The sequence below is a fragment of the Pocillopora damicornis genome, chromosome 6, assembly GCF_964200805.1.
Source record: "Pocillopora damicornis chromosome 6, jaPocDami1.2, whole genome shotgun sequence".
NCBI classification, from domain to species: Eukaryota; Metazoa; Cnidaria; class Anthozoa; order Scleractinia; family Pocilloporidae; genus Pocillopora; species Pocillopora damicornis.
The window spans coordinates 2,969,188-2,984,171 of record NC_142675.1 but is presented as its reverse complement, the minus strand read 5'-3'; the positions used below and the strand labels follow the sequence as shown (position 1 = coordinate 2,984,171).

General features: G+C 37.4%; 2 protein-coding genes across 5 annotated transcripts; one reads left to right on the top strand and one right to left on the bottom strand.

Moving 5' to 3' along the window:
- The first annotated feature begins 53 nt into the window (after nucleotides 1–53).
- Nucleotides 54–6,427, top strand: LOC113677738 (endonuclease G, mitochondrial). The gene is made up of 9 exons (XM_027194570.2): nucleotides 54–242; nucleotides 797–909; nucleotides 1,964–2,043; nucleotides 2,219–2,334; nucleotides 3,019–3,125; nucleotides 3,700–3,808; nucleotides 4,744–4,780; nucleotides 4,885–4,971; nucleotides 5,640–6,427. Exons 1-9 carry the CDS (start codon nucleotides 166–168, stop codon nucleotides 5,799–5,801), a joined length of 888 nt encoding a protein of 295 aa, XP_027050371.2. The 5' UTR covers nucleotides 54–165; the 3' UTR covers nucleotides 5,802–6,427.
- Nucleotides 6,179–14,618, bottom strand: LOC113677742 (uncharacterized). Of its 4 annotated transcripts, none has more exons than XM_027194574.2 (3): nucleotides 14,343–14,618; nucleotides 7,108–7,303; nucleotides 6,179–6,960 (listed from the first exon to the last, which is right to left on the bottom strand). In XM_027194574.2, the coding sequence occupies exons 1-3, from the start codon at nucleotides 14,409–14,411 to the stop codon at nucleotides 6,404–6,406; spliced, it is 822 nt and encodes a 273-aa protein (XP_027050375.2). In that variant the 5' UTR covers nucleotides 14,412–14,618; the 3' UTR covers nucleotides 6,179–6,403. The 4 variants fall into 4 exon arrangements, with proteins under 4 accessions (XP_027050375.2, XP_089066301.1, XP_027050376.2 ...); XM_089210175.1 differs by having other exon boundaries at nucleotides 7,108–7,300; nucleotides 14,343–14,462; XM_027194575.2 differs by lacking the exon at nucleotides 14,343–14,618 and adding an exon at nucleotides 9,626–9,762.
- Nucleotides 14,619–14,984: the final 366 nt, after the last annotated feature.

Genomic DNA, 14,984 nt, shown 5'->3' with positions numbered 1-14,984 from the left:
TTAGAGGCTCAGTGTAAAATCCGTTTAGAGTTCAATTACATAAGCCTCGATTTCATATTCCAAGCCCAGGTTCCGGTCTGGCTCCGTCTTAGCGTTTCCATTCCACTATGAGCCTATAAACATTTACTTTCAGTTTGACACTAGAACAATTTTAGAGCCATTCCAATGCATCGATTAGTAATCCCTGCCCTTTCTGTTGTATCCTTTGGAATTGGAGGAACCCTCGGAACTTTCTACGAAAGGTATTCCTTTTTATTGTCGTATTTGCATCTTTTTCCGTGGTCCGTAACCTTCAAGCTTAGCCAAACAAAGGTTCATGAGTATCAAATATTGAAGTTTTGCAAGTACTTGGTTGAGATGATTCAATAGATGATTATTCTAACCACAGAACGCAATCAAGCATAACAACCTTTGATTCTTTCACTGCAAATTAAAATTTGCATCGAAAGAACGTGCAACCAGGAAATTGGTTACAAATTTTGCTGTATTTATTTAGCAAAATTCACTTTAACGTACTCTGTATCACGAGGAATTTGTTTCCTTAAGATGCTGTTCTGTTGCATCAGTGGGTACGTGAAGCTGATTAACATTGAGTTAAATTTAATGATTTTTCAAGTAATATAGGTTTGCTGATACTGGATAGCAATCAGTTTTTCCTTCATTTGGTTTCCACAACAATTTGACAGAATAAATATATTTAGCTCCATGCAGCTAAACATTCTTATCCACAAAATTGTTGTTCATATTTTAAAATCCCTTTTATTTATGTATATATATATATAAATTTTTTTTGCAGGAAAAAGCTTCATTATGGTGTTTTTTCTATGGTCCAGGCCAAAACCAACCAGCATGATACAGTTGATGGTCCAGGCTCTAGAATGTCAGAAATAATGAGATTTGGATATCCTGGTGTGTAATTTAGCCTCTAATACTCTAACCTTTAAGAGTGAATCAAGCATTATGTTCTGGAGAATAAAGGAAGTGATCACTAAGTCAAGAATCTCTTGATTGTTAAACAAATTCTCCTTGTCAGTACCTCAGGAAATGTATAGAGAACAGTTTGGAGAATATAGGTATTGATGTTAGGGTAAAAAGGGTCAAATACCTGACATAGAACCTTATCCACTTGTTGATTTACGACTCTGAGCCGATTGGCTAATATAACTAATTGCCTGTGTCTATCCCTGTACCCTGCAAGCGGAGCCTTAACCCTTAAATCCTTGAGAGTGACTAGTATGTAGTTTCTCCCAACAGTATAAACCTTGCATTACATAGTAAGGTCATGAGAATAAAAGAAATGATCACAAACCAAATATTCTCTTGACTGATAAACAAATTCTCCTTGTCAGCACCTTAGGAAATGTATAGAGACCAGTATGGAGAATATGCATACTGATGTTAGGGTGTAAAGTGTCAATTCTTTCACCTTCTCTGAAGGCATAGAAGCAAATTATTTTCTAACCAATCATTGTGCATGTTCAAATAAGAAACTACAAGGTTTAGGCAGAGTCTTCTTTTGCTCTCTTTCCTTGGAGGAGGCAAAAGAATTATTAGGCTCTGCTCACAGGGTACTATTCCTGTAGTGATAAGTTAAGTTCACTCTCAAGATCTAAATGTAAATTCTCAACAGTATTTGCTTCAAATTTCTTATAATTTAAGTTCTGAGAGTTCAATCACGAGTCAAATAAGAGACTCTAGTTGATATTCGTCTAACTTGGTATAACAGTTCTGTTTAAAAATGAATTAATTTCATAAGACTTATTTGAGTCTCACTCTAGAGGCTGATGAGATTTCACATCAGATAAAAAGTGTATATCAGACCTACAATTTTTTTTAAAAGTTTAAACCATTTGCCACCATCCTGTTCATCAGAACTGCAGAGCCAGATCAGCAGTCAGTTCTTTGGTCCTGAGCAGTTTCTGTTGTTCATAAATAATTCAAAAACTTATTTTTGTATTGACAGGTTTTGAAAATATTAAAGCTAAGGATGATTATGTTTTGTCCTATAACCGACGTCTAAGAATTGCGAACTGGGTCTGTGAGGTATGTGGAAAATTATGTTTTTCTTAGACAGGTCATGTAATCTGTAGTAATCAGAACTTCTTTAAAACTTCACAAACAGCATTTTATTTTTTAACAAGTGTAGTTCCTGCAGATTGCGAATGACATCAATGATAAGAACTCTGTTTTTCATGTTTATGAAATATCTTTGTTTCAGCATTTAACTGCAAGTACTGGTACTGTCTACAATGAAGATGTTGACAGGAGAAGATGTGATTTTGTGGTTGATCCTTCAATACATCCTCTGTTCTCGACAACAAATGAGGACTACTGGTCAGTGCCCTGTGAATATTAGCTTTCATTCATCAGGCTTCCATTTCCATCTATGACACTTGAATAAATAATAAAGAAATCTTAACCCTTTAACCCTGGAGCTCTTTAACCCCTAAGAGCGACAAGTGTAAAATTTCTCCTTACAATAACACCCCTCAATCACACATTAAGGTCATGAGAATAAAGAAAATGATCATTAAACAAATTCTCTTTTCAGCACCCTAGGAAATGTATATGGAGCAGTAAGGAGAATATGCATACTGATGTTAGATTGTAAAGGGTTAAATCCTTAGAATGCCTAGTATCTAATCACACATGAAGGTCACAAGAATGAAGGCCGGAGATAAATGATCACTAACTAAAGAAGCTCTTGATTGTTAAACAAATTCTCCTTATCAGTAACTTAAGAATTGTTTGGAGAACAGTATGGAGAATATGCATACTGATGTTAGGGTGTAAAGGGTTTATAGACAGTAATCTTCCTCCAAGAAAACTGATCAATCTATCAACAGCAAGTCAAAAGAAGGAGGGAGGGATGGGTCAGGTGGCAAACTAACCCAATTTCCCTTCTTTTTTTCTCAACCTAATCCCAAGCTTTCCTATGTCTACTATTGTGTTGGGCATTACTAAACGCAAACACTTTGTACAAGCTGTTTTCTAATTAGTTTGTTATTCTTTTGGTAGGGGGAGTGGATATGACAGGGGACACCTGGCTGCAGCAGCCAATCACAGGTCGTCACAGAACTCTATGTGTGCAACATTCTTTCTCAGTAACATGAGTCCTCAAATCGGTGAGTAATATGTGCTTATTGACTGAAAGGGAGGGCTGGATAGGAAGATATTTGGCTCAAGGTCCAGGTTGAGAGCCAAATACTTTACCTTCCTGTCTGACTGAATTCAGTCAACTGATAAGTGGTGGGCATTTAGGAAGGGGTGACAAATTCACAGAGTTAACTTGGCCACTGCATTTCACTTACTTTTAGTGACCAAAAGTTTATTGCTGTCTAACTGTTGTTCAGCAGTTTTCTCCAGAGATTTTTTTACTACCTGACCATAAGAAAGAAGGAAAAAAGAATCTGATGAAGGTTAAAATGTTACAGAATGAAATATCTGGTGAAAACACCAGCCTCCGGGGTTCTTGGAGAGCAATGATTTTTGAAATATTAGGATAATGCTAATATGGGTTTTGTAGGGGTCTTTTTTTCGGAATGAAGCTTCTGGTTGAAATTTCCAAAAGTGTTGAAATTATATTTGGGAGTAGAACTTATCTGGCATCACTGTAGATGAGGAAAGTGTTGCAAATATGGTAGTGCTACCTTAATTTATAAATGTAATTTATAATTTTTTTGGTTTTCACCAAGGCAGGCTCAGGATTTAATCATGATGCTTGGGAACATCTTGAAAAATATTGCCGCCACTTGGTTAGGTCATACAAGAACGTGTATGTTGTTACTGGACCTCTGTTTCTACCAAAGTGAGTTTTGATAGAAAAGATTTTGTTAAGGTGACTCCTCAGTGTTGCAATGGCCATAACATCACGTTTTTAGGGGAATAAGTGCGCGCATTCTGAAAACATAGTATTAATCTTTTTTCAAAGCAACGGACGAGGAAAACAGGTTCCAGGGTCTTTTGTTCCTGAACGAGCACAGTGATCTATCTTCTTTATTGCACAAATTATCCTCTTTACATTGGAAAAAATTGGAAAAAATTTATCGGAAGGAAAGAAAGATATTGAATGCAAGCTACGACCTTGAAAGTAACGACTCGAGAAACGTTTTGAGTCGATTTTCGTTAAAAACTGCCTGATTTTTTCATAAATCATATATCAATTTGTTCCACATGCTCGAGGCTTTGACCTATCAAGTATTTTTCAAGTTTTACTCAAAAACACCCTTGCTTCCAGCTACTTCAAAATGTACCGCGAAGTAACGGGCGGATTCTTGTCAGTACAAGCATAACTGGGTATGATTTTGTGTGTGTTTGCGTGAAGGGAAGGTTTGAATGAAATGCTTGTCATACAAAAGTGACGGAATTTTCTTAGATCATAGGAAATTAAGACGCGAATTCTTTCATGGGCGTATCTAAGTAGTGCTAATTTCAAGTAAACAAGAAGATTCTTTGGAAGCTTTTTGTGGCGTGATAAATCGGTTAAAACGTTCTCAATTTCGGTGAATGCCCGGCTGGCTCGCAAAAGACGATAGCATAATCGCGCCCCTCCCCTTCCGCTCCCGCTTATTTTTAAGAATATTACTTATGCATGTTCCGGTGTTTTAACAATAACTTTGGACAGCTTGATCAAAGTTGGCTTCACTTCGCGAAACACTGAGATTCTCGGGAGATAAAGTGAACTGTTTTCCTCGGGACCATTCATTAACTGTTTAATGTTTTATGTTTTCAATTTCGTGTTAGGATAGAGGCAGACAATCAGCTTTATGTGAAGTACAAGGTAAGTTGTTTACTAAGTCTGTAAGTATAATACAACATAGTTTTTATTTACATGTATCTTGTATCTTGTATTTTTGCCACATATTTTCTCTTCTTTCAACTTAGTTGATTGGGAAAAACCGCATCGCAGTTCCTACGCATTATTTTAAAGTAATTTTGGGAGAGACCACGGATAACCAGTTAGAAATGCAGGTATGTATTTTTGCTTTGTCTTTGCTTTTCACGACACTTTTCAAGTATTGAGCGCATTTCTACTGAGTGTCTAAACAACTCAGAGCTAAGGTAAAATGTTACAAGGAGCTAATGACAAACAAACTGCTCCAAGCGCGGACAAATGCGGGTGCCTAAGTCGCGATTTGGTTTTGTTTTGCATTTGATTGGTCGAGAGAGAAGCGCGAGTTTTTTTTTAACTAGTCACAGGGCGTAATAAAGCAAAGCAACTGCAATCCCGGATTAATTTTGACTGTCAGTTGAATGGTGCTCAGTTTTACGGCCAAGCAAAGCTCAACTCCGATATTGAGTTCAAATGAGATCTGCGTGAGCTTCTCTGCCTTACAATTTAATTATTTGCTACCATGGCGTAGGAGATTTTAAATTTAGTTCTTTTGGATCGGGCCCAGCTATGTAAAAGTTCTGCTGAATGCATTTTACAGTTACCTGATTAAAAAATTAACCATATATCACTGAAATAATTAGGGATTGGAAAATGTTAGCTTGAATTAAAAAAAGACAAACTTTGCTTTTGGAAGTCCAAACTTGACTTTCTATGACACGTATAATGTAACCTTTTCAACGTAATGTACGTGCTGTTCATATGACAGACATATCCTAATCATGTGCTTTTTTGTGTCTCGCTCTAGTCGTACATATTGCCCAATCAGCCAATCAACGACAAGACACCTATGCACATGTTTCAGGTCCCAGTTGACACGATCGAGAAAGCTTCTGGACTAATTTTATTTGACAAAGTTCCTCGAAACGCCATAAAACAGATTCGACCGGTGCTCACCCCAAACAGCTGACAAGAAAGGCAATGAAATGAAATGAGTGGCAATGATCAATAGTTTCCAAGATCTAACTTTTATGGCTTGATCCAGGCTCTTGGTCTATTGAGGCGAGGAAAAGAGGGCGGGGATCCGGAATGGAGCGACGAGTAAGATCCCCATTTTCCTTTTCCCTTTAAACTTAGTGCCTGGTACAAGTAAGGATTGTTAACCTGCAGAGTCCTACAAGTCATGGACATCTTTTCTTTGCGATAATAATTACAAGATTTTCTTCGCAGGACAGGTCATGAGAACAGACTTAACTTGTCGGCTGAACAAATGAGTTCTGTCTGTCATATTGTAGAAATCAAGATATAATGAAAAGAGAATACTTAGAAGTTCAAGTCTTGCAAATATTTCTTGTTGAAGTTAAACTTAACTTTAATAACGTGGCACCTTAATTGTTTCTAGCCATTTGCTTTCACAATATTGTCCTATGAATATGAAATTGCGAGGAAAACATTTTGAAATTGACTTTACTACGCTATTGGTAGATACATAGTAGCGTTTTGCCTAAAGAGCGTAGATGCGTGACACAGTAACAGGAATCACAATGATACAAAATAAAGTCACGCAAGCGTTCATGCGTGAACACTGTTACACTCGCAAGTAGTTGAATTGATAAGCTGGTTTTGAGCTGCACAGTGATCTTGAAGAATGGCTTTGCAGTGACATCCACAGTTCGTGGTGTCCCACACTTTGTGTACGTGGTCACAGTGTTTTTCTGCTTCGTTGCATTTACACACGCATTTTTTGTCGTCAAGTTTCTGGTTGGCTGCGCAATTGTTTACGCTGGCGATGCAATCACAACCACAGGTGTTTTCGTTCCAGGTTTGTTTCTGTGGATCGCAATCGCTCTCCTTAGTGATACAATCGCAGCCACACGCAGTGTGATTGTAGATGACAGTACTGGTAATATAAGGTTGGTCGCCTACTATTTCAAATATTTGAACATTAATGGCGTCTTGTGCTGTTACAGCGCAGTGTTGGGTCTCCTGATTGGCCGTGCAACTTCCAGTGCAGCGGTTGAGGATTACATAATCAGGGTAGGTGCGAACGTGAACACTCTTTGGTATTCTGAAGGCGACTGGTCTCGGCTTACAATGGCTTTCGCTTGGAATGTATGGCAGGTTGTTTACTGTCAAAATACAATAATTACCTTAGTGCCTTCTTTGCTTTCGATGCAAATTCCAGTTTCTTAACTTCGTTTGACGATCAGCTAAACCAATCCTGCGCAAGCGAATATACCTGATAAATTATAAAAAGTCTTAGTGTAGATACTTACATTGCGTAGTTATGACGCCATTGGAATGCTCTGGAGTATCACTCATGGCCTGGGATCTAGAAGTTGCGTCATACCGCGGAGCAGATATGGCGGACACACCAGGTAGGTGGAACGGACGGTTGCGGCGTAACACACTGCCTAATGGTATTCCAGCTTTATGAAGGAACTTTACAAATTCTCGAGGGAATTTTACCTGCTGTGAAACTTGTAAGATGAGTGTGGTGTAATGACAAAACGGTTTAAATTTACTTCCTCGTTGCTTTCATAGAAATGATGCAATTGGCCACAAACTTGGTTTGCATCCACAAACTACGAAAATATGGAAGGGCGGATGTACAGTAGGATAAGGAACCGGTCGGGTTGGGGGGGGGGGGTTTGGGGAGGGGTTGGGGTGGGTCAGGGAGAGTTTTGAGGGATCACATGGCTTACAGAGAAACAAGGGGGGGGGGAATCAGTCATCGCTCACAGAGTATAAAGTGAGGGACTAGAGAAAACTGACTAACAGTATGAGGGGGATCATAAAAATACCACAAAACCTTAGGGGGAGATCAGGTAAATTCTATTGTGACACAACAATTCCGCCCCCCCCCCCCTCCGGCGATAATAGCTTTTGGGTTAGAACCACCTCGAACAACATTATTAACAGAATCAGGTGCAGGTACTGCCTATCAGCCTTCATTTGAATGGTCACATCAAGGTTTAATAAACGAGATATAACAGTTAGAACCACCTATAGCAACAAAATTAATCAGTTTCACGAGAAATTAACGCTTAGTAACTTTCGTTGAAATGATCGCACACTATTTTGGATACTTTCGTGTGTTAACGGACTAGTGACGTAACTTCGATTCAATTGTTCCGAGTGAATCCGTCATCACCTTCGAAGAGGTCCCGCAGACTGATTTTTAAAATTCGCAAAATTCAGTGATTTTTCTCTAAAAGAGTTTAAATTTTATTGAGTTATTTTAGTTTTGCTTGGCCATCGACTCAGCCAATAGATATCCGTAGAAACTTTTCAAGGGTGCTGCACGTCAAGACATAGGGTTTTATCCTTTAATTTTTTTTCGGTAGATAACTATGTAACTTACAACAGCTTCATGTCTGTCGACAGCCTTACCAGTCGTTTAACTCGCATGAGTGACCAAAACAGAATTTCTCCTTCAAATATCAATACCATATTAGGCAGACAAATGATGAGAATAAAGAAAAAGTATCAGTTAGGGAATTTTTAGTTGATCCAATACTAAATTCTCCGAAATAACTTCATAAGAATTGCATGGCAGACAGTAAAGAGAATTACCCATGAGATCTTGGGAGTGAAAGGATTAAGAAATTGGTTTTGTTGGAATACAAATTGCAGTCACCGAGAAGACAAAATAAAAATCGTTTGGGACAATTTCTACACCAGTTTCCTGTCGTTTTCTTCCACCTCATTTATAAATTTCTAGTACGTGCAGAAATAGTTTTCTTAGATTCACGCTCTCAATTCGTAACTACAAAAGCTAATACTGAATCAAATTTGAACAACTTTATAAATGTCAGCTGAAAAACAAATAGATTTTATTAATTAAAACTCTTTTATTTATTGTATGCTATTAACCGATGTGCTTGTACCGTTTTCTACATTGAGCCAAACTTTTCACTTCTTCTGGCCTAAGAAAAAGGATATAATTCTTCTTCTATTCTCTGATATTGGTGTAGTGAAAAAGTTTCTACGAAAGGGGAATACCTTCAACACGTATACGTTCAACAGAAGCTTTTAAACTTGAGCGCGCCGTTCCGTGAAGATTCCAAGCTTTCCGGCACTCAGTCAGGGTGCTTCGAACGCTCTCGAACAGATTAGGGGATTTTTTTCAGCGTGTCAGTATTAGTTTAAGCTTCAGTTGATATTATTTCGGAAACCTTGCGATGAAACCTCAACGCATGCATCTTAACCTGGATAATGACGGCTCTCTCAGCCTTTAGTTGTGAAAATAAAAGGACATATAAGCCATGCTTCACATTTAGAGGAGCGAATATCACATCGGCAGAACGAAGAATAATAAAAAAAAAACGCTGCGATGGATCACAACTCGTTGAGATGCCAGTAAATGCTGTGGTAAATTTTTCAGTTATGAAATCATAAATTCTTGATGAAACTGAAATTTTTCTTGGGATTTTTGGGTATTGCCGTTGCGGTTGAAAGGGAGCATATTGGCTTAGAAGGTGTGTGAAAATCTGCTTATCGTTCCCACTAAATACGCAGATATAACCTAAAAGATATGCTTTCAAGATTTCACCTCTGTGATTTGAATCGTACGAAGAAAAACTTAAAAGATTCTAGATTCTGTTCTTTAGCGTGAAAGCAAGCTTTTTTTAAATCCCTCGTGTTATTTTTTTGTGTTTACTCAGCTTTTTTGATAAATTTGAAAGCCAAAGTCTCTTTAAACGAAAAGGAGAAGTTGACCCACGAGTTTCGAAATCTATTGTCTGAAGTAAATGTCTGAATCGAGATACTAATTCAGTTAAAACAACTCACCTTTGGTTCTGTATAGGAACATGGTACAAGAACGGAAATTAGAAATATCGGTAGAAAATACATGATTGTTATGGACACGAGACTCAACGCAAAAAACGCCGTTAGTGGCGTCAAAGGCACATTTAACTGCTGTTTAACCAGAAAATTAAGGAAAAAAGATTATGGTTTCTCATTGGTTGATTCGATCGTGACGTTTCGTTTATCCGGGTCAAATAACAAATACTCCTCATCGCTCCTCAAGAGTGTCTTCATGACACCTCAAAACGAACACAATATCGCAATATTTTGATTTCACGTTTAACGTGACAAAAAAAGGTACCAGTGTTCGGTCTGGAGTTAGGCTGTAATAACAGATAAAGATTTCGGCTACTTTTCGTCAGTTGTAGCTGTTTTTTCGTTTTTTAACTAAATCGTGACTGGAAATAAGCTATTGGCACTTGGAAGGTTGACAAAATTTACATTTTTAAGAATGTTCAAGACACGTTAACTTTTCATCAGACTTTTATGGTCAAACAGATCAAGATGATTAGAATTTCGCGATTTATTCCAAGCATCGTAATTTTCCTCGACCGCGTGTCGCTGATTCAGAATTGCAAAAATTTAAACCAGTGCTAATGCACTGGTGCTTGCTTTTGGATTAAAGATTATTCCATAGAAACGTACAGAGAAGTTAAAAAAATTCGTCATAACACAGGAAGTAAATTTTCGTTGTGATTTGCACTCAGAAAGCGTTTCTGGACTATACGAGAAACTTAGAAAACGGATCTTTTCAGAATTTCATTTCATCTGACAAAAACATCACATGCCGCGTGCTCTTTAAAGCAAAACGACTTTCAATTGTTTCATTACGCCGTGAAAAGTATCAACACTACTAACGCACGCAATTCCAACTGGAACAGGAAATAAAACAACTTTGTTGTTTCTGGTTTCGTTTGAGTAAGTCCTCTGTAATCATCATTTTATTTCTTTTCATTTTTTATTGATGACTGATTTCTTGTAATCTACCGTGACTACTTTTACAAGACGCCATTTTCTTTTCTTGGCAGTGTGAGTTCGCGACACTTGAAAATTTCGCGATTTTTGAAACTTGCTGAGTATTGCAAAATAAAATTGTTGTGAATATCATCTGCTTGGTATGAAATTTGGTTTTAAGGGTGTGTTTCACATACGCCAGATAAACTGAATATCAATATCGACCACAAGTCACATATCGGGGTAGTGCATCCCAAGAATTCACTACAAGTTCAAAGATTCGACCCCAATGTGTATATTTTTGGAGTTAATTCCAAGAACCACTTAAATGAATCATCTTTTAAGTCTATAGACTTGATGACCTTTTTTAGGAATGCCGAATTTCAGGTACAATATTCTATGCCATTCCTAATCTCAGTTACTATAAATAGAAATCTTTAAACTTATGGCTGTTTACAGCTTTCGAAGCATCGTTTGACTTTGTCTATTTTCCGACACTTTACTCGTAGAATGCATGAGTCAATCAATCGATTCGAATCCATTTAAGTTGCCAGAAATTACTTTTTTGCCTTGCGTAAACTCTTTTTACCATGCTAAGGCATTTTAATCGAGTGGGTTTGCGTTGACTGCACAAAACTGCGAGGATTTCGATAACCTTGGCGTCACTGAAACGGTGTTATGAAACTAGTGATGTCACGGAACGAGTTGTGTGTTGCTCCGCCATGTAAGGTCACGCCGAAAAGCACGGCTGTTTCAAGAAACATAATCACGTTTTGTCCACAAAAGAACCAAAAAACAAAGAGTAATTTACATTTTGATTAAGGCTGAGAAAGATATTAGATATTTGTTTATTTAGCTGAGCTGTCCATTCATCAAACTCCGTCTGTGTTATTGATTCAGTTTACTATTCCAAAGAGAACAAAGGGTTTGTCTACAGCAATTAAGAGTAAATTTTAGCTTTTAGTAACAGCTTAACTGTTCATTACAAACGGGCTTTCTTTAATTAAGAGGCTTTGTTTTTGCCCCTCTTGTTTGGTAAAGCAGTTGAAAAAGACTGAACTTAGTCAAGAACTAATAAAAGAAAGTAGTGCATCCCAAACAACCTTTGAATTTTGAACTTGCTATGTAATAATCATTTCTACTCTCAAATTACCTGATTTTACGTCTCGATATGAATTTTTTCCTACACCTCTCGAGAAAGATCTTTCTGATACAAATTTTTACGTAAGGCATTGAGCTTTTAATGTCAACTAAACGAAATCTTGACACCGTCAAAAGCGAAACACTTAAAGCGGTGGAAATTTCAAAGAGGCTTGAAAGCTTTGATGGAGGTCTCAATGGGGTTAACCGTCAAATGGCCAAAATATTAACCGCCAACCGCCAAAAACGCAATATTTTTACTGTCAACCGTCAAATAAGCAAGCCTAATGTCTCAGATATCCTTAATTACGAACCAAACGATAGTCTTAAATGGGGTCAAGTTCTGCTGTTTGTGAATAAAAGTTTTAATATACCACAAAAATACATTTATGGGCAAGTCATTCAAACGGAAGTCCGTTCTGTCAGAACGGACTTCCGTTTGAAGAATAATTCATCTCCATCGTGTTCATATTGAGCCACTTTTGCCCAACCCCGCCGCCCTTTGCGTTTCTAGTGACGAAGTATATGTAGATGATGAGCAAAGAGCGATTTTTCAAGTGACTTTGGAAAAGAACGGAGTTGCTATCCGGAGAAAGTCCCTTAAATTGGTTGACTATCCAGCAGATGTAACCGCGATAGAATCGCTGGCTGTTGGTGGCCGGTTGGTTTATTTCGTTTCCGTAAAGTGTCCAAGTAATGTTAGTTATTGGTTTATATTAGTTTAATTTAGAGGGTGGATCATTTGATACGGTGTTAAAGAACGAGACAAATTCTTGCTCAGAAATCAAGCGAGTTGAGCCCTTTAAAAACTCTTTGGCCTTTACAGAATTTAGAGCTCATCAGGTCAAAGTATATAACCCGGTTGACAATGTAGTAACGATTCAAGAGGGGAGTGGTCACAGAGGAAATGAAGATTGGACTGTAAAAAGTTGCACCTTTGTTCAACCACAAGGAATTTGCACTGTTGGGGAAACAATATTCGTGACGGATGCGGCAACAGGGGTCGTGAAGCTCATCACTGAGCAGTCGGGTACAACACAATTCTTGAAGCAACTAGGTCTATTGTATGATAGCTTCGGAATAACCTGCAAGGGGACAGCTTCTTGGTTGAGCAGGTTATTAATACGTCCAGCGGTAGCAAAAGTCATTAAAGTTGATTTGCTGATTAGACACATAGTTGAAGACCAAAAACCTAATTTTTAACGCACCAATTATAGGATTAATTTGATTATTAAAATATGGGGAAAATTGAAACCTTTTACGAAAAATTACGGCCAAATTCGCGCGCATATTTCGTTTTATAAACGATATTCCAAAAAATTTAACCGTCTATCGTCAAACGACCTAAAATTTAACCGTCAACCGTCAAAACGGTTTATTTTTAACCGTCAACCGTCAACCGTCAACCGTAAACGTGACGTGACCGCTTCCTTTGCGACCCTCTTTGATCCTTATCGGCAAGTGTAATTTTTTGATTTATCCAAAAGGCCGTGAATGAGTGTTGATTTAAATTTTTTCGGTAACATTTACGCAATATTTTAAGTCTTCTTCTTTAACCAAAACAACAAACCGTTTTGGAAAATATTTGATCACGTAGACATAATGGGTTGACAGGTCCCACATCTATCTCCCTTCCCTTATAAAAACAACGTTGATATTACAACACGTCGGTTCCTTTTATCGCATGCATGTAACTACATCTGACTTTTTCCGCATTTTTCTACGAGTGGGTACAAGTTTAGATAAGTCTTAGTTATCTAGGTATTACAGGTAAGACCAAGTTTTTTCAAGTAAGCTTTTACTGTTTTCAAAACTCATGAAAAGACAATCCGGGTTCCTCGGACATACAACTTTAACGCTAGCACCATTATGAAGTTATTAATGCAAATACTCCAGCAATTTTTTAAATCTTCTGACCTTTTTTTCTGGTTGAATGAATGTAATGTAATAAAGACAAATTAATTTAAAGTCCTTTTTTACTTTAATCCCAGTGGATTATTTTATGTATTGTGAAAGTATGCGAGAAAAAACACGAAGTAATTCATTGAATCAAAGATTTGTTAAAAAATACATTTTTCAACTGTAAACACGCCATGGCAGAGATTTATCCAGATTTATCAGTGATTGCGCGCGCGAGTGGAATGACGCTTAAGGCTGGTAGATTTTTCGGTTTGCGAAAGGTATTCTGAACGCAAAACGTTTTCACCTTTACAAAAGCGTGATGAATTTGAACCGTTTCTACCCAGAACAAATCGATCCTTAATTTAGATTTGATTGAGTTACTAAACAAGATTTAGACCCTCTGAGAGTTTTAGAATGCGGTAGAATTTCAAAAGTTGCTGGTATATGTTGTTCACATCTTTACCAAATCAAAATTCTACATTTTTGTTTCATTTTGCTTTATCAGCTTCTACTTAAAGTTTTCGTTTGGTTTTGTTGACCGAACACTTCGTTCAAATTGCCCGCTCAGACACTTCTACTCTTTATTCAAACGTCTTGGTAATTTGTTTAATAACACGACAGTGCTTCAGTTGCGCTTTTTTCAATATTTTTAGGTGGGCTATCTCTTGTATAAAAGTAAAACTATTTCGCAGTCGTAACTTACCTTTGATTTGACAGGAGGATCTTGAAGAAATAGCAGGGAACAGAACAGAATCAAACCGAATGAAGACATGTCTGCCGTGCCGGTACGTTAACTGCAATGATTTGTTGAACTGATATGCAAATCGCGTTTGAAGTCGGTGATCCGTGACATTGGAACGCAATACAGTCTACAGTTGACGTCGCCATCTGACAACGTAACACGTTCGAGCAGACTATGGAATATTTTCTAAACAAAAATATTCCAAAACAGCACCAATCAAGTTTAATCGCTCATTTTCATAAGTAATACCAATTTTATTTATCTGAGGACATCACTGGCTGATAAACGTGATAGGAAAGTTTGAGATACTGGTAATACAAGTAATAAACGGAAAAGAAGAACGCATGAAAATCAACTGTTTACGCAAAGAATATTTTATGTTAGCTCCCTAGATCGAATACAACTTCCGATTTATATTAGAAGAAGATAGTGAGACTTAAATCATTTTTAGCGCGTTCTTATCATCCGTTCCAAATTCTTAAGTGACTGTATACGGTGTCAACAAGAGAAAAACAGTTGATATTCTCTTGGTGTTAAAAAAGAAACGTTCGTTGATTCACCGTTTTGCTTTTAATTTAATTTGTATGCTTTTCAAGCTGTTTT